Here is a 16,442-nt window from a genome sequence, read left to right on the forward strand (position 1 = left end):
TGGGGCACTTGGGTAGCTCAGTGGGTTTAGCGTCTGACTCTTAATTTTAGCTCAGGTTGATCCCAGGGTTGTGGGATCGAGCCTGGTGTTGGGCTGCACACTAAGCATGGAGCGTGCTTAATTAAGATTTTCTCTCTCCCTCTGCCCCTGTCCCCACTTGTGCGTGCACGCTCTCTCTTTATGTGTGTGTGTATATATATATATATACATATATATATATACATATATATGTATATATATATATGTATATATATATGTATATATATATAGTTTTTAGAATTATATATAATACTTCTAAAAACTAACTTGGGATTTAATTGCATATATAGTTTCATGTTTATTCCTCATATGATAATAGTTACAAAAACAAACATTATCAAACAGCTTCTTTAACTAAAGCTAGTGAAGACAGTCTCTAAGATCATATCTTTCATGGATAAGGCACTTTAATTTGAATAGAATTTTCATAGAGGCCATTTATATGCTATGAGATTTACATGCCTTATCTCACCCATCCTCCAAACCAGTTAGAAGTAGTTACTACTTTTCAATCTTTGGGGAACTTAAGCAAGAAGAGAACTTTCCCAGAGTGCCTAAGCTAGTCATTGAGAAAAGGAGCTAGATTCTAGAATCAGGCAGCTTGTTCCTGGGTAAATACTAGCCTCTCATTTGTTTAAGTACCCTTGAGCTTGGAGTGGAAATAATGATCTTTTATATGTTATCTCACTGAATTCTCAAAAATCTATAGGGCTGATCATATTGCCATATCATTTTTATTAAAAAAACTGGCAAAAAAAAAAACGGGGGGGCACCTGGGTGGCTCAGTCGGTTAAGCGTCTGACTTCCGCTCCAGTCATGATCTCACGGTCTGTGAGTTCGAGCCTTGCATCTGGCTCTGCGCTGACAGCTCAGAGCCTGGAGCCTGTTTCGGATTCTGTGTCTGTCTTTCTCTCTGACCCACCCTCCCCCCGTTCATGCTCTGTCTCTCTCTGTCTCAAAAATAAATAAACGTTAAAAAAAAGTTTAAAAAAAACAACTGGCATATCAGGTATAGCTATTTATGTAGATCTATTTTTAAACTATATGAAGTTACTCTTTTTATTGCTCAGTAATGGCCAAATATGAAAAATCAAATGTATTCAAAATAACACAAAAGACTGATAGACATGTACATAAAATAATATAGATAGATACAGAGGGAGATAGGGAAAAAATCTCACTGACAAGGATCAAATGATACTTAACATTTTCTTTATTATGTATAATTTTGTATTTTTGTCTGCAAAGCTAATGTTTATTCTTTTCATTATTTGAAACTATAAACATAGTGCTCTAGATCCTTTCAGAACGACAATTAGCTTATTTAGAGAACATATGCCAATTTGGAAATCCGTATCAGCGGCTCTGTATATCCCCCAAATACCATTTAGTAGATTCTTTTTTTTTTTTTTTTCAGGAAATGATTACTTAAAAGATTGTTTGTCAAAGTATTGGATCTCTTAGTAAAAACAGAACAAATGAAGTGTGGGGGAGTTGTTAAATAAATCTGGCAGTCCATTCAGAGAATATGGCGTAGGTATTAAAATTATTTTTGTAATAATTGTATACTAGTGAGAAAAGACAGATTTGGTATACACACACCAAAATGTTAGCACTTAACCGAGGATGGTGAGATTAGTGGTCGATTATTCTTCTTCATTACCTGTCTTTAAAATTTTTTCTGTCATGAGTATCTATTAAGGGGAATCTTAAAAGAACAATATTTTTTAAAGTGAAAAAAATTATTTGCCCAATTTCCTGTTCCACCAATAATAAATGAGGCCTGTATAAACTGAAAATGACAATTCTGTGCCAGCTTAAGCGACTGGATGAGGAAGATGAGCCAAAAATTTGTTCATACAGTGGTTAACACTGGTACTTCTACTTTTACTAGATAGTGTTTTTGTCACATCATTTATCTTCGTAACAGCTAATGTATTCAACATACTTGCTTCCGACATTGTGTTAAGCATTATCTCATTTTATCCTAACGTACCTTGAGGAATAGGATACAATGCACTTCACGATCTGTAGAATTTACTCTCACTGTCAAAGCCAAATGCGGTGGCTCGGAAGATGCATAGAAGCAGCAATTCAGAAAGAATGACTTGATCCTGGAATAAATTCTAAAGTAAAGTGGGAGAAGGAGAGTGTCTTCCTCTCGGCGATAGGTGTAGTGTGGTTCACACATTGTGTATTTAAAATAAACACCTGGTTTAGTTTGGATGGCCTTCAGAATGTTACAGTGGATTGGAACGATATGGAATGGAATGGTGTGTGCATTTAAGGCTACTGGTCATGACTTTGTTTATTTTTCCTTAAATATACAGCACAAGTCCTGAAGTGGGAAATGAAGAATTGCACAGTTGGTTCAATTAATGCAAACGATATGTCTCAAAGTCTCGCAGGAAAAGCAAATGACAGTGAAGAAGAAATGAGATTTCGAGAAGCTGTAATGGAACAAATGAACAACATGGAGAAGAGAATCCAGTTTATTTCAGATACAGAAGCCAATCTCATAGATTCAGAGCATTTCCAAAATTTTAGTCTCGTGACTGATCAAAGATTCAATGATGTTCTTCTCCAGCTGAGCACCTTGGTTTCCTCAGTTCAGGGACATGGAAACGCAATAGATGAAATCTCCAAGTCATTAATCAGTCTGAATATCACATTGCTTGACTTGCAGCTCAATATTCAAACACTGAATGGCAAAGTCCAAGAGAATACATTTAAACATCAAGAGGTAAGAGTTTTTGTATTAGAAGGTCACATGCCAGCACTGAATCCATCTAGATTCTATCTCCTCAGATAGTTCAAGAAAACACAATATGTAAGCCCTGTCTCAACGTCATCTGACTTACCCTGATTCCTCTGGTAATCCTACCAGAAGACTTTACATGAATTTACCTAGTGTCTTCTCCAGATTCCCAACAGAGGGTGAATTTTTTTCCATTGGATATAGACTCTCTTAAGGTGTTTTAATTTTATAAATCCTGTTATACTATCTCTTGAGACTGTCTAAGCCAATTATAATTTTTAGGTGATCTTTGTAGCTACTCTGTATTTGTGAGTTTTACAACAGACCCAAATTTCTTCATCATCAAAGAAATGGAAACATCATAGATACATACAACATCTAAATTTAAAATAGTCTATTTTGTCATTCCCAAGAAGTATACATACGTTTTAATGTGTAAAGATAACTATAATTAGAGTTGAATTTGGAATGATAGATACAGCATCTTATTTTTATCGTAGGATCAAAGACACAGGATAAGAGAGCAAGACATGTTTAGATAGACCAGCTTGTCAGCAAAAGCTTTTATGCAAAGAGCCAGATGTAAACATTTTAGCCTTTGGGGACTCTAAGGTCTCTTTTCACCGATTCAACTTTGTCATTCCATTGCAAAAGCAGCCATAGCCAATTTGCAGATACACCAGGGAGGCCAGTCAGTCACTCTTCACAAAAACAGACTTTGACCCTTGGATTGTAGTTTTCTCACCTCTTCTATGGACTGTTGTGTGGCCAACCTGCTGGATTACTTTGTATTGATGAGAAAGAACTTAAGCAAGCCCCTTATTTCAAATTGTGGGGGGGGGGGGTGTTGTGAAATAATTATAATTGCTCCATCCCATGAAAAATAAGTAGATGACTAAAATTTAACTACTCGTGAAAAAATGATCTTTACATCACAAAATATCTAGGACCTAAGAACATAATTAACGTGAAGCCTATAGAATTTCTACCCTTAGCGAAGCAATGTTGGCATCTTGGTAGTAGATTTTATTTGAATAGAACCCTTTTTGATTAGTGAAGTTGTTTTCTGTATAGATACAGTATTAGCTGTAGTGATTTTTTAAAAAATGGATTATCACTTACAGAGCATCAGTAAGCCTCTAAAGTTGTAACATTAAATGAAGATCAGCTAAAATATTGACTAGAGCATAGACAAAACAGTTTAAGGAAAAATAGCCTACATATTTATTTGTCAGGTACAATCACTCAGAACTTTTGAATTTCACATGATCCTGATCTTAAGAAGACAATGGCATGGCTATATAAATAGGAGGACTTTGTTGGTAAACCTCATGCCAACACCAGCCTTGATACTCTGTTTCTATTCCATATCATCTCTTCCAAAATCTCACTGTGTTTCCCACACTGTTAATAAGTATGTAAGCATATCAGCCACTTTGAAATATCAATGACTTGGGATACAAAGGGGTAGAGATTCACTAAAAAGCAGCTGTCTACGGCGTAGATGAGTATGGGAGACGGATAAGTAAAATTTCAATGGTAAGAGTAATAACTGATTAACTTGGGGGAAAAGAGGAAAGGAGAAGGGATATTACTTTATGTAAAAACAGAAGAGCAGTGAGGTAGGCCCCCAGATGCAGTAGACACTATAGAATATCTAGAAATTCACACCAAGAGTGGAAACCAAATTGGAAACCATATGGAAGACAGTACAAATCCTGAGCTTGTTTAAAGTGATAATCACTGGAAATGATCAAGATGTGATGATCAGTGAACTGTTTGGGTTTGGATGGATTGCACTTATGTTTTGGACTGGGTCCCATCATTAGAAACGAAGGTACAAGGGAATGGAGGGACTTCCAAAGCTATTTATTTTTTTAAGGCAGTAATCACTTGTAGAGATTTAGAAACTAGGTCACTGCGAGCGTGTGTGTGCACACGTGTGCTCACTGAAAACAATATTCGGCCTCTTATCCCATGGCTTAAACACTTTTACCATCTTTGAATCTTTAACCTAATTCAGGAATAAGTAAGTTAAATGAATGCCCAAATCACTAAATGTTGTTTGAGAGAAAGGCTTCCAAGCGATACCAGCATGAGGCCTATCAAGGACAGACCAAACATCAATTTGAGGGAAAAAAAGAACACCAGCACAAAATAAGAGAGGTGGGAATTCATCATGTCCATTGCTCATAGAAAGGGCTGTAAGACTGCAAAATTAAATGCCAGTTTCCAGCAGGGCCACTGATGGTAGAGTCTGGAAGGTGTGTGTGGCCGCTGAATAGGCTTCTTTAAAAAAAATAAAATGCACTTTCCGTCTTCCCCCTAGAAACAATTGCAAGTGAAATCTGGCTAATATGAGCACCATATGCAGTTTTCAGAAAAGGGAATAAAAAAAAACAAAAAAACAAAAACAGCTTCAGCTTTGTGTGTGAAGAACGTGGGCAAGGAGTAACTTTTTGGTAGCAAAATCAGCTGCCAGTCCCCTGACCTCTGCTCCATGGGCATCTTTAACTACCTAACCAGCCTACAGCAGTCTGTAGGCACCCAGATTAAGCTGGGCATGTTTTTATGTTGCTATGTTTTATGAACGTCCTTGTTCACTATTCTACTTTTATACATATTTTTCCAAATTTTATTTCTTTTATTTTACTATCGAAGCACGGTTGACATACAATACTGTACAAGTTTCAGGTGTAGAGCAGAGTGATTTGACAACTCTATACGGTACTCAGTACTCACCATGAGAATGTAGTCACTGTTGGTCCCCATACATCATCACAGTGTTATTGACTATATTCCCTGTGCTGTACTTTTCATTATCATGACATACCATATTGCATGGGAAATGCCAAATAGTCAAGGAAGGAGGAGACAGAGGGTAGAGATAACAAAGAATAGGGTTTTGGGTGGGGGAAGGCAGAGTTAGAGCGGTACAATTTGATAAGCTTCTTTGCTTGAGTATAGTGCCACTGAAGAGACAAATCTAGATATCTGTTCATTTATCTCAAAGGCCTTACACCCTGACTGCCTTGACCCCCTCACCTCAACTTGTCAAGTCAAGGCAAATGTAATTTTCTCTTTGTACTAGGATTACAGAGCAGTGTGTCCCTGGTTGATTTCTATATGCCAGTGGGAAATGAGAATACATCAGCAGTTAAGTAGAGATTTCCTTAGAAAAGTATAGAGCATACCATGAAGACAGGATGCGACCAGATTAGAATGGAGAGACAGAAAATGTAGCCAGAATGGACGAGAAAGTTTGCTGCATCAGAAACAAAGCCCAACACCCAAAGGAAAACCAAGCCAATGTCTTGAAAGGAGAAGTAATAAATATTGTGAAAAACTTTATGACTATATATTTAACCTCATCGTAATTCAAAAACCAAATAAATAGAATGATGTATTATGTATTGACTCTTAACTCTGCAAACCTAAATATGTTGAAGGTACCCAGCATATTTGGGTGCAAAAGTAGATACTGATATATGATGAATAAGGTTTAAAAAATAGCGCCCTATATTTGGGGACACTGTGGCAGTATTGAACAAAAAGCTTAGCATTTAGTCCCTCTGATAAGACCTACTTTCAAGCAGCTGTCCTATAGAAGAACTTGTACAAATATGTTAAAAAAAAAATATATATATATAATATGTGTATTATATATATATATATATAATTCATTACAACATTGCTTAAAGAAGTAAAAAGAGAGTATGCAGCTCAAAACTTGATCTCTAGGAATCTTGCATTATGAAAAATATATAAATATAATTCCACTAAATTGTTGAACATAATCTAGCCTCGGAATATTTTAATAGGAAAATATCTTTAATATGTTATTGAGTGAAAAGTGAAAGCATATTCTAAAATGTATGATATCGTCTGTTCACAATCTATGCACGTATGTATATAAATACACACAATAGATATATGCATTTGAAAACAAAATGATATCTTAAATACATAAATAATAAACATTGAAAGTAAGATATTAAAATTCTAGTTGAGATTTTACTGAATATTTTTTTAATATATTTAAAAAAAAATTTTTAATGTGTATTATTTTTGAGAGAGAGAGAGAGAGAGAGAGACCAAGCAGGGAAGGGGCAGAGAGAGAGGGAGGCACAGAATCCAAAGTAGGCTCCAGGCTCCGAGCTGTCAGCACAGAGCCCGACGCGGGGCTCGAACTCATAGACCGTGAGATCATGACCTGAGCTGTAGTCGGCTGTCCAACTGACTGAGCCACCCAGGCACCCCGAGATTTTACTGAATATTAAAACCTATCTTGAATGTTCATTATCACTGAGAATTGTAACATTAAACTTTATTATTGCTACAAAACAGTTTAATGTACAAATTCTGTCAAATTCATAGAATATGTAGGTACTCAAAGTACAGTACAAAGAAATTTCACTTCTGATTAAAAATTATACAAGTTTTTGTTTCATTTTCAGCATTTTGGCATGTGTAAATTTAAGAATCAAAGCATACCTTGGATATATTCAACTAATTTTGTGGGGACATGGGGTGTAAAAATTCAGCCATTCAGTTAAAAGAAGAAATGCTTCAAAGCCAAAAAATTACTGGCTTAGCACAGTTCTCTAATTTCTACATTCTTATTCCATAATGTTCTATAGTATTCTTGTTTAAAAAAAAATACCTGACTTCCAGGGCTTCTTAAACTTACATATTGATAATTATGTATGTAATAAAAATTGTGGGTGCTTGCTTATGTTTCACAGGACATGAGTAGATTAGAGGAGCGTGTGTATAATGCATCAGCAGAAATTATGTCTATGAAAGAAAAACAAGTGAATTTGGAACAGGAAATAAAAGGAGAAGTGAAACTACTCAATAATATCACTAATGATCTCAGACTGAAAGATTGGGAACACTCTCAGACGTTGAAAAATATCACTTTAATTCAAGGTAAAATATTTTCTCATTCCTCCAGAAAATGATATATTAAAATGTACTGATATGTGCAGAGATTTGGTGTTTGAAATCTTATGGTATAAATTAGTTTTTGAACATATGTTTACTACAAATATCCAGAGAAAGGAAGTTTGAGATCTCATCGAGACATGGTAAGATATCAGCATCTTGGTATTCTTTAAATGAAAATGTTAAAAAAAAAAAAAAAGTCTTTAAGGTCTAATGAGTCATTATTCAAAATATCCCATATTAATGAAAATGAATACAAGTTTTCTGTAAGGCACCAAATTCTCTTCCTGTCCACAGATCAAACCTGTTAATTCTGTTTTTCAAAACTTCCAGATTCTTTTTTACTTTTTATCTGACTGTATTCTTAATTAGAAAGGCTTTTGAACTCAGCAAACTAACAATAAATTTGTCAATTTCTTCTTTCGTTCCTGTTGGTAAACCACAGTAAATTGAAATCTTACTGATTTTTAAATTAATATATACATACTATATATTTTTACTCTAAATTTTATTTCTTTTTAAAATATTTTCCCATATTTTACTTTGTGTTAGGTTTGTCTTCTATAAAGAACACTTTTTTTTTAATTAAAGATTTTATTTGGGGGACACCCGGGTACCTCAGTTGGTTAAGCATCTGACTTCAGCTCAGGTCATGATCTTGTGGTTCCTGAGTGTGAGCCCACCTACACTGCGTTCCCTGCTGTCATCACAGATCCTTGGTCTTCCTCTCTCTCTCTGCCCCTCCCCTGTTTGTGCACACACACGTAAGTGTGTGTGTGCACGCATGCAAGCATGCTCGTTTTCTCTTCCCCTTTCTCAGATAAATAAACTTTAAAAAAAAAAAAGAAAGATTTTATTTTTAAGTAATCCCTACACCCAAGTGGGGCTGGGATCGAGAGTTGGGCGCACTACCCACTGAGCCAGCCAGGAGCCCCAAGAACTCTTAAAAATATGCAATCTAACCTTTCTTTTTTTCACTGTATCTATTTCTAACATCTTATTTTGTGCTGCTTTTGTCCAGTTCTATGGTCCCTTTGCTTTCCTTTCTTGTCTATTTTCAGATTGAGATTTTTCTCAACGAATTTTTCTTTCTGCAAAAGTCACCAAGAAGATTTTGGAGACTTTTTAATCTATTCCTATTTTGTTGATAGTTGTTCTTGAGTTTTATGCTAAAGTTTAAAGTTGATGTATAGCTTCACCTCAACCCTAAAGATCCAAAGAACTTAAAACACTGTATCTGATGACCCCTTTCCCTGGTTTCCTGCTCTTTTTGAGTATAGTTTATTTCTGTTTTATCCAGTTTAAAAAGAAAGTTAAGAATTTAGTCAGTATATACGTACAATATTTATTAAAATTTGCACATAAGTTGATTAACTTTCCCTTCTTCTAAATGCACTTCAGACATCTCTTCTGGGATCATTTCCCTTCTTCCTAAAGTATATCTTTTGGAGGTTCATTAAGTGAAAGTCCAAATGGTGAGATCTTTGGATTTCATTTTCTCTATTTTGTCCTTGATGTTCAAAATTGTTCTACTACATACGTATACAACAGCTCTTCCTGTTATTTCTACCAGTATTTGGAAGATATTTCCCTGGCTTTTTGGCTTTCTTTGCTGTGTTAAAAATGATTGCTCCGAATCTGCTCGTCATTCTTCTTGTCTTTATTACCTGCCGCTTCACTAATTGTGTTTCTTATATTGAGAATTGATTCGTATCACATTTGTTTTACTTCTCCTGTTTGTAAATTTAAGTCGATCACAAGTTCAGGAACGTTTTCAGCATCGGTCTCTTCCAATACTGCTTCTTCACAAACTTCTGTACTCTTTGTTCTGTGATTCTACCTCAATTCATGCTAGGTCCTCTTACTTGAGTCTGTTAAACTCTATTTTATGATTTTAACCCTTTTATTCTATTAGTAATTAACAGAAATCCATGAGGTTTTTATTACATAACACTAGGAAAAAATATTTTCAGTCTAATATACAAGTATTTACAGGGGAAAAAATTAAAGCAAGTCCCAGAAGACGATATATAGTATAATTTTTGTTTCTAATGCTCATAATTTAGCAAAAGTAAACCATGTGTATTTATAGCTGCATACATATGTAATGAGAATTGGTAGCTTTTAAAGTGCAGGAAAGTGGGAACCACAAAATTCAAGTTAAAGTTTAGGTCTGAAAAGAAACAAGATGGATGAGATTGGGAAGCACCCAAATAGATACCTGTTTCTTGATTTGTGACGTTGCAGGAGTGTTCTCTTTATTATTGTGCTTTATAGCTGACTTATCTAGAACACGTTGCTTCCATTCTTTAATTATTACATTAGGAAAGCTGATAAAGAAAAGTTTGAATGAATCAACATTCCCTCTAACAGTTAGATAACTCCACTTTGGATTTCAAATCAATATCCAAAATTTTATAAATCCAGAACCAAACCCTTGATTCTCGAGCATCCCTCCCCATACACTCTGCCAGTCTGTTGAGTTCCTGGGCTTATGTGTCAGCTGTATCAGTATCTAACTAGTTACTCACCCCAAGATCTCAGAAGCTGTCTTTGATGTCTTTCTGTTGCTTCCTACGTGTGATCCATGTATGAGTCCTGTTAACTCTTGTTACATGCACTATTTCAAATAAAACCACGTCTCACTATCTCCTCTGTCACTATTATAATTCAAGCAACTATATTTGGCTGAGGAACTGCATCAGCTTCCTACTCATTCTCCCGATTCTACTTTGAATCCATCCTACATAACGTAGAGCAAAAGAGAGGTATAAGAAATTAGTAGATAGTTTAGCTCTCATGCTGAAACCCTCCAATATTTTTCCTATCGACTTAGAATAAATCTGAAATCCTCCTTGGTTTCACACCCACCTACTTATCTGCCCTCATTTTCCCACTTCCCCTCTGGTATTCTCTCTGTCTGGCTCGGAAATCTGGAAGAATGAAAGTGCTACTAAAAAGTGTAAGTTCCTGAGGAGGAAGTGCTGCTTTCATTTCTTACTGTCCATCATGTACACTCCTGCCTTGTCTCTTGAAACGTTGTTCTCTTAGAACGCCGCTCCTTCTTGGATCCACTCAAGAACACTATTTTAGGGGTGATTTTTTTCCCTCCTCTCTTCTCATTTTCCTCCCCCCATCTCTTTATGCCATCATTTGCTTTAGCTTCCTCATAGTACTTACCACTGCGTGAAATTGTTTCATCTGTGCATTTGCTTATTTGTTTAGGATACATCTTCTCTGATAGCTCGTGAGTTTCATGAGGTCGAGTGTCACCTTTCTTGTCTGTCTGTCTGTCTCCAGTACCTGTTAGAGCGCTTTCTGTGCAGTGGGCGAGCAGTTATATATGTGCTGAATAAATAAGCAAAACTGGCACTTTCTTGTCCTTAAGTCACACTTTGTAATAGCAGTGTCTTGGGTAAACTTTTCTTACCACTGCTCTACCAGACTATTGAAATAGTCTCCCAATCATTTCCTTCCCCAATCTTTCAGACTGTAATTCTATCTACATTCTTGGTAAAATGCAGTCTTCCTGAAGAGAAAACACCCTCGATTATAAGCTTCTCTATCACTTCCTCATTCTATGTTTCTCTCTGCAGCACTCAGGATCTTGTCTAATGTGTATTTAACCACTTTTCAGTACCTGATTTCCTCCCTCTTCCCTTTGTGATACCAAATACTTCAATTGATTCAATTATGATTCTAACATACCAAGTACTTTTTATATCCTGACTCATGCCTTTGCCTTTGCTTGAAATATCTTCTCTTCCCTTTGTATCTGAAAATATGCTATCTTTCATTCAATGCCCATCTAATATCTGAAGCCTTCTCTAGTTCCATCAGAGTAATACTTCCTGACATCTACATCTTGTTTAATATTGAACATTAGGTATCCTTTCATAAGAGAAATCTTCACATGATAGTCATACCTAAAAGTATCGCACGTTGTCTTCTAGTTCACTGTTGCCGCTTCCTGAAAACAATACATCCCTTAAAACCAGGGACTATTTTTTATATTCTCTACCACATATAAGCATAAAACAAATGTTGAATAAATACCCTTGAAATTATAACCCAAGAAAAATGAATTGTACACGTTAATGAGTGCTTTATCACTGGCTGGTTGTAGGATTTTCCATCTTTGGGTCCCTCCTCTTAATGTCAACACCTGCTATGTAATCATGAAGATAAAAGAGACAAAGATATTTTAACATATTTATCAAGTAATTACAGTCATTAGAGTCTTAAGGACTAAGTGGAATTTCATCATTGAAATCATGAAGTAGAGTTTGGTAGGGAGTGAGACATAGCATGATTTAAAGAATCAAAGTCAGTGAACGTTCAAGGAGAGGAGTTAAGAGAAATAAAGTACAATATGGCTGAGTGGTGAGGAGAGAGAATGTGATGTTTATTTGAAATGAGATTTTAGACAAATGTTCCTTGGAGGATCTAAAATCATACGTATATTCATACATGTGTATATTCATATCAAGGAAGAAGAATAAACAATTGGTAGAATTTAAACTTGGATATTTGTACAACTAGTTACCGTGATTTTAAAGAACTGGTGTGTCACCATGAGGTAAAAGAAAAATTCATCCCAGAAAAAAAGTGGGAAAACAGAGCCAAAAGTGAAGTCAATTAAACACGGAATAGTGTAGCCTAGAATGTCAGGAAAGAAGTGGTCTAGTTCTGTTTTTACCCGACTAGCCTTTAAAACCTTGGACAATTTACTCTCTCTGACCTCTCTATACGTATGTTTGACTAAGAAACCTCTAAGTCCTCTTCCAGATTAAAGATATCTAAGTCAATGAGCGTGAAAACTAAAAGAAAAAGAGAGAGAGAGAGAGAGAGAGAGAGAGAGAGAGAGAGAGAGAGAGAGAGAGAGAGAGAGAGGGGCAGGTTTAAGAACCAATAGCCAAGAAGATTTGGCAGATTTTTATGATGATCTAAACAGAAGGCAAGATTAAGACTGAAGTAGAAAATATATGATCATAATGAATAGGACACGGAGAAGCATAGCTCTGGAAATTTAGGCAGACATTATTAGTTCTTTGGTATCATCTGAGGATTTTAAATGATATGATATGCCTGGGTTTGCTTTTCCAGTGAACTGTATAATTTTGATCTCTGGTATTTACGGTTACTGAGTATTCTAAATCAGTTCTTTTTTGTGGCTATCTAGAAATCTTAGTGTTCGTTTAAAAAAAATCATAGGGAGGGGCGCCCGGGTGGCGCAGTCGGTTAAGCGTCCGACTTCAGCCAGGTCACGATCTCGCGGTCCGTGAGTTCGAGCCCCACGTCGGGCTCTGGGCTGATGGCTCAGAGCCTGGAGCCTGTTTCGGATTCTGTTGTCTCCCTCTCTCTCTGCCCCTCCCCCGTTCATGCTTTGTCTCTCTCTGTCCCAAAAATAAATAAACGTTGAAAAAAAATTAAAAAAAAATCATAGGGAGGGAGGTAAGGAATGGATTTTGTATGTGTGTTTTATAGAGGGAATTGTCCATGGCAAATTATCGCTGCAGTGTTTATGAATTATCCCTGTAACTCTGGAGTTAGGAGGCATTAAATTTGAAGAAAAATAGTGTGAATTCTTATATGGCTTCTTGAGCTAGAGCAAATCAGACATTTTGGGCAATATTAATCTAGTCTTGACATCGGTTAGCAAGGGAGCTGACAGGTAGCATTATGTCCATTTATTGGTGCACAGAGGTGGTTATTGATGTGATTATGGAATAGAGTTTTGAGAGACTAATAATTCAGAACAAAGAAGGCAACTGCAAAGAAACGAAGTCTCCTGACTTTAAGTTCTTCGTTCTTTTTTCCGTAACATGGCGGAATAGATAGCTATATTTCTGTATAGTTGATGGAGACAGTATTTTTTTTAAGCTGGAACTTAAGGAAATATGAAGGTGAAATAGACACAATCCATTCCGACCAGATTAAAAAAAAAAAAAAGTCTAGACTAGTCCAGCTGCAGGATGATTAGGATGCGAGCTACAGCAGGGATGGAGAGGAGATACCACTTTTGTAAGGTAGCATGAGAGCATTATATTCACAGTGTTCTTAAAAAGCCTACACACAAAGCTTAGAGAAAACTGGTATATGATCTGTATACTTCTATCGCACCAAAATATGTAAAAGACACTAAAAATATTTATTGAGATACTTCCCACGTTTCGGTCTAGGCAGTGGAAGAGATATAACAATGTATAAAAATGAAACATAATAAGTGAGATTAATGTTACATGAAGAATAAAATAACAATAAAAATGTAACATCCCACACACCCAGCTAGAATTCTTGAAGGTTTACTTGGTTTTCTTACTCTGGCATTCAGAAACTTGGTTTCAGTATTTTATATAAAAATACAGAGAAGGATCTTTGACTCAGAATTATATAAAATAACACAGAGGTGTTTGTTATGAGTGGATTAATTCTCCAACATTAGAGCTGTATACAGTTACTCTACACAGTTACCTGCAAAATAAGTGTAAGGATTGTGTTTGTGAAAGAGTTCTATTTCCTACTTGCTGAATAAATGCTGAGCACTTTTTTTTTCTTTTAAATGTTTATTCTTGAGACAGAGAGAGACAGAGCATGAGCAGGGGAGGGACAGAGAGAGAGAGAGAGGGAGACACAGAATACAAAGCAGGCTCCAGCTTCTGTGTTTCAAACTCTTGGACCACAAGATCATGACCTGAGCCAAAGTCATATGCTTAACGAACTGAGCCACCCAGGCGCCCCAAGTGGTGGACACTCGTAATCACAGAGGCTAAGAGCCTAGATATACTCTATGGGTCCCTTGTTTCTTGTCTCACACATTCCCTTTTCCTAAAATGTCTGTATCTTGCTCTAGAGCTCTAATTACTAAATCAAAATCTTTCCTTGTGCACTTTTTTTTTAAACCACCCTTGAGTACTGTGGATTTGCTTCCTTTCAGTTTGCTCAGCAAAATCTGGGCTGCAGATTGAGTCTTTCCATCCTGCTTGCCTTAACTTTGTCACTGTATAGAGATGACTGACCCACAGCTGTGTTCTTGGTGGTGGACGTATAACCACTGCTGTTGGGAACATCTGCCTCCTGCATGGAATGGAAGATGTGTACAGATTGATGTAAAACCATGACATTTCTTGTGCAACATCAAAATATGTGTGTCCAACATTAAGCCAAAGCTTAGGAGAATTTGTTTATGTGATTATATGGAAAAAAAATAAGCAAACAAAACAAAACAAAAAGTACAGACACAGGAAATAAATATTCTCTCAATATGATAGAATTATGGGGGTGCCTGGGTAGTTCAGTTGGTTGAGCATCTGATTCGATTTTGGCTCAGGTCATGATCTCGTGGTTTGTAGGATCGAGCCCCACATTGGGCTCTGTGCTGACAGCATGGAACCTGCTTGGGATTCTCTCTTTCCCTTCCCTCTGGTCTTGCTCTCTGTCTCTCAAAATAAATAATTTTCTAAATAAAAAAGATGACAGAATTATGAATTATATTTTTTCTAGGCTTTTATATTTCTTATAATAAGTTGCATTGCTTTTATAACAAAAATGCAATAAAATATTACTGCCCCATGTTGCATATGAAGATAAAGGGACATTGTGCCATTGAGAAGAACAATGATGTCTTAAAAACCGGGGAAGGAAGGTTCTAAAATCTAAGTTGGACCTTGAAAAATGGAACAGATCAGAGAAAATGGAGAGAAGCAGGGATGAGACTTCAAACAAAACAAAGAAAATGAATAGAATATACTTTTTCGTGAGACAATCTTTATTTATATGGCCCTCTCTTCAAATTCGTCAGGTATTTTATTTCCCAGCTGAGTAAAACTTGTCAACAAATGCTCTCTAACCAGTGATGCAAAATATAGTTGTGTATCATCCTTGGGCTATGTATTTGGCTGAACAACAGCGATTGAAAATGTCTCTTTTAGTTTTTTAAATAATGTTTTTAAATGTTTATTTATTTTGAGAGAGAGAGAGAGGGAGAGAGAGAATCCCACGCAAGCTCCACACTCAGTACAGAGCCTGACATGGGGCTCAATCTCAGAACCGTGAGACCGTGACCTGAGCCGAAATCAAGAGTCGGATGCTTACCCAACCAACTGAACCACTCAGCCACCCCAAAATGCCTCTTTTAAAGGATCTGTATTTATTGTTCTATGGTATATCCAAGGTTGTTTCTTCCTTTTGGAGTTGAAAGGAAAATTGTAGAGTGTTCTGCATTAAGTGAAAGGGTTAATACTTGTCTTGTGCGGTCCATGTAGAAGAGGGGATACTAGCAGTGTTACCTTAAATTTCCAAAGTGCCATCATTTTCAAGAGGTGATCACGAGGTTTCTGTTTTGCTGGGCATAGAAAATTCAAAGACTACATCAGTATTGATCAAATTCAGTATTCAGGGGTCTTTGGGGAATTGTGAGGCCAGGCAGTCAAACTTTTCCCTGAGACCTCTCGAACTTATTTTGTAGTGTCTATATATATTTAGTCATTCTACTTGATACAACTCTATTGATCTATTTAGTCATTCTACTTGATACAACTCTAGTTGAACAATACAGGGGTTAGGGGCACTGATCTCCTGTGCACTTGAAAATGAGTGTATAACTTTTGACTCTCCCCAAACCTAACTATTGATAGCCTACCATTGACCAGAGCCTTACCAATAAAAATCAATTGACACATATTTTGTAAGTTATATG

The 16,442-nt window shown here is 36.3% G+C and overlaps 1 protein-coding gene across 5 annotated transcripts in view; it reads left to right on the plus strand.

Moving 5' to 3' along the window:
• Positions 1–16,442, plus strand: part of MSR1 (macrophage scavenger receptor 1) — an 84,527-nt gene that overhangs the window by 21,559 nt on the left and 46,526 nt on the right. For all 5 annotated transcript variants that reach the window (XM_045055294.1, XM_023252411.2, XM_045055296.1 and 2 more), the window contains exons 4-5: positions 2,370–2,782; positions 7,543–7,729. In XM_045055294.1, coding sequence (XP_044911229.1) covers positions 2,370–2,782; positions 7,543–7,729 — 600 coding nt within the window. The remainder of the gene's footprint in view (positions 1–2,369; positions 2,783–7,542; positions 7,730–16,442) is intronic.

This window comes from Felis catus, chromosome B1 (assembly GCF_018350175.1).
Source record: "Felis catus isolate Fca126 chromosome B1, F.catus_Fca126_mat1.0, whole genome shotgun sequence".
Classification (NCBI taxonomy): Eukaryota; Metazoa; Chordata; class Mammalia; order Carnivora; family Felidae; genus Felis; species Felis catus.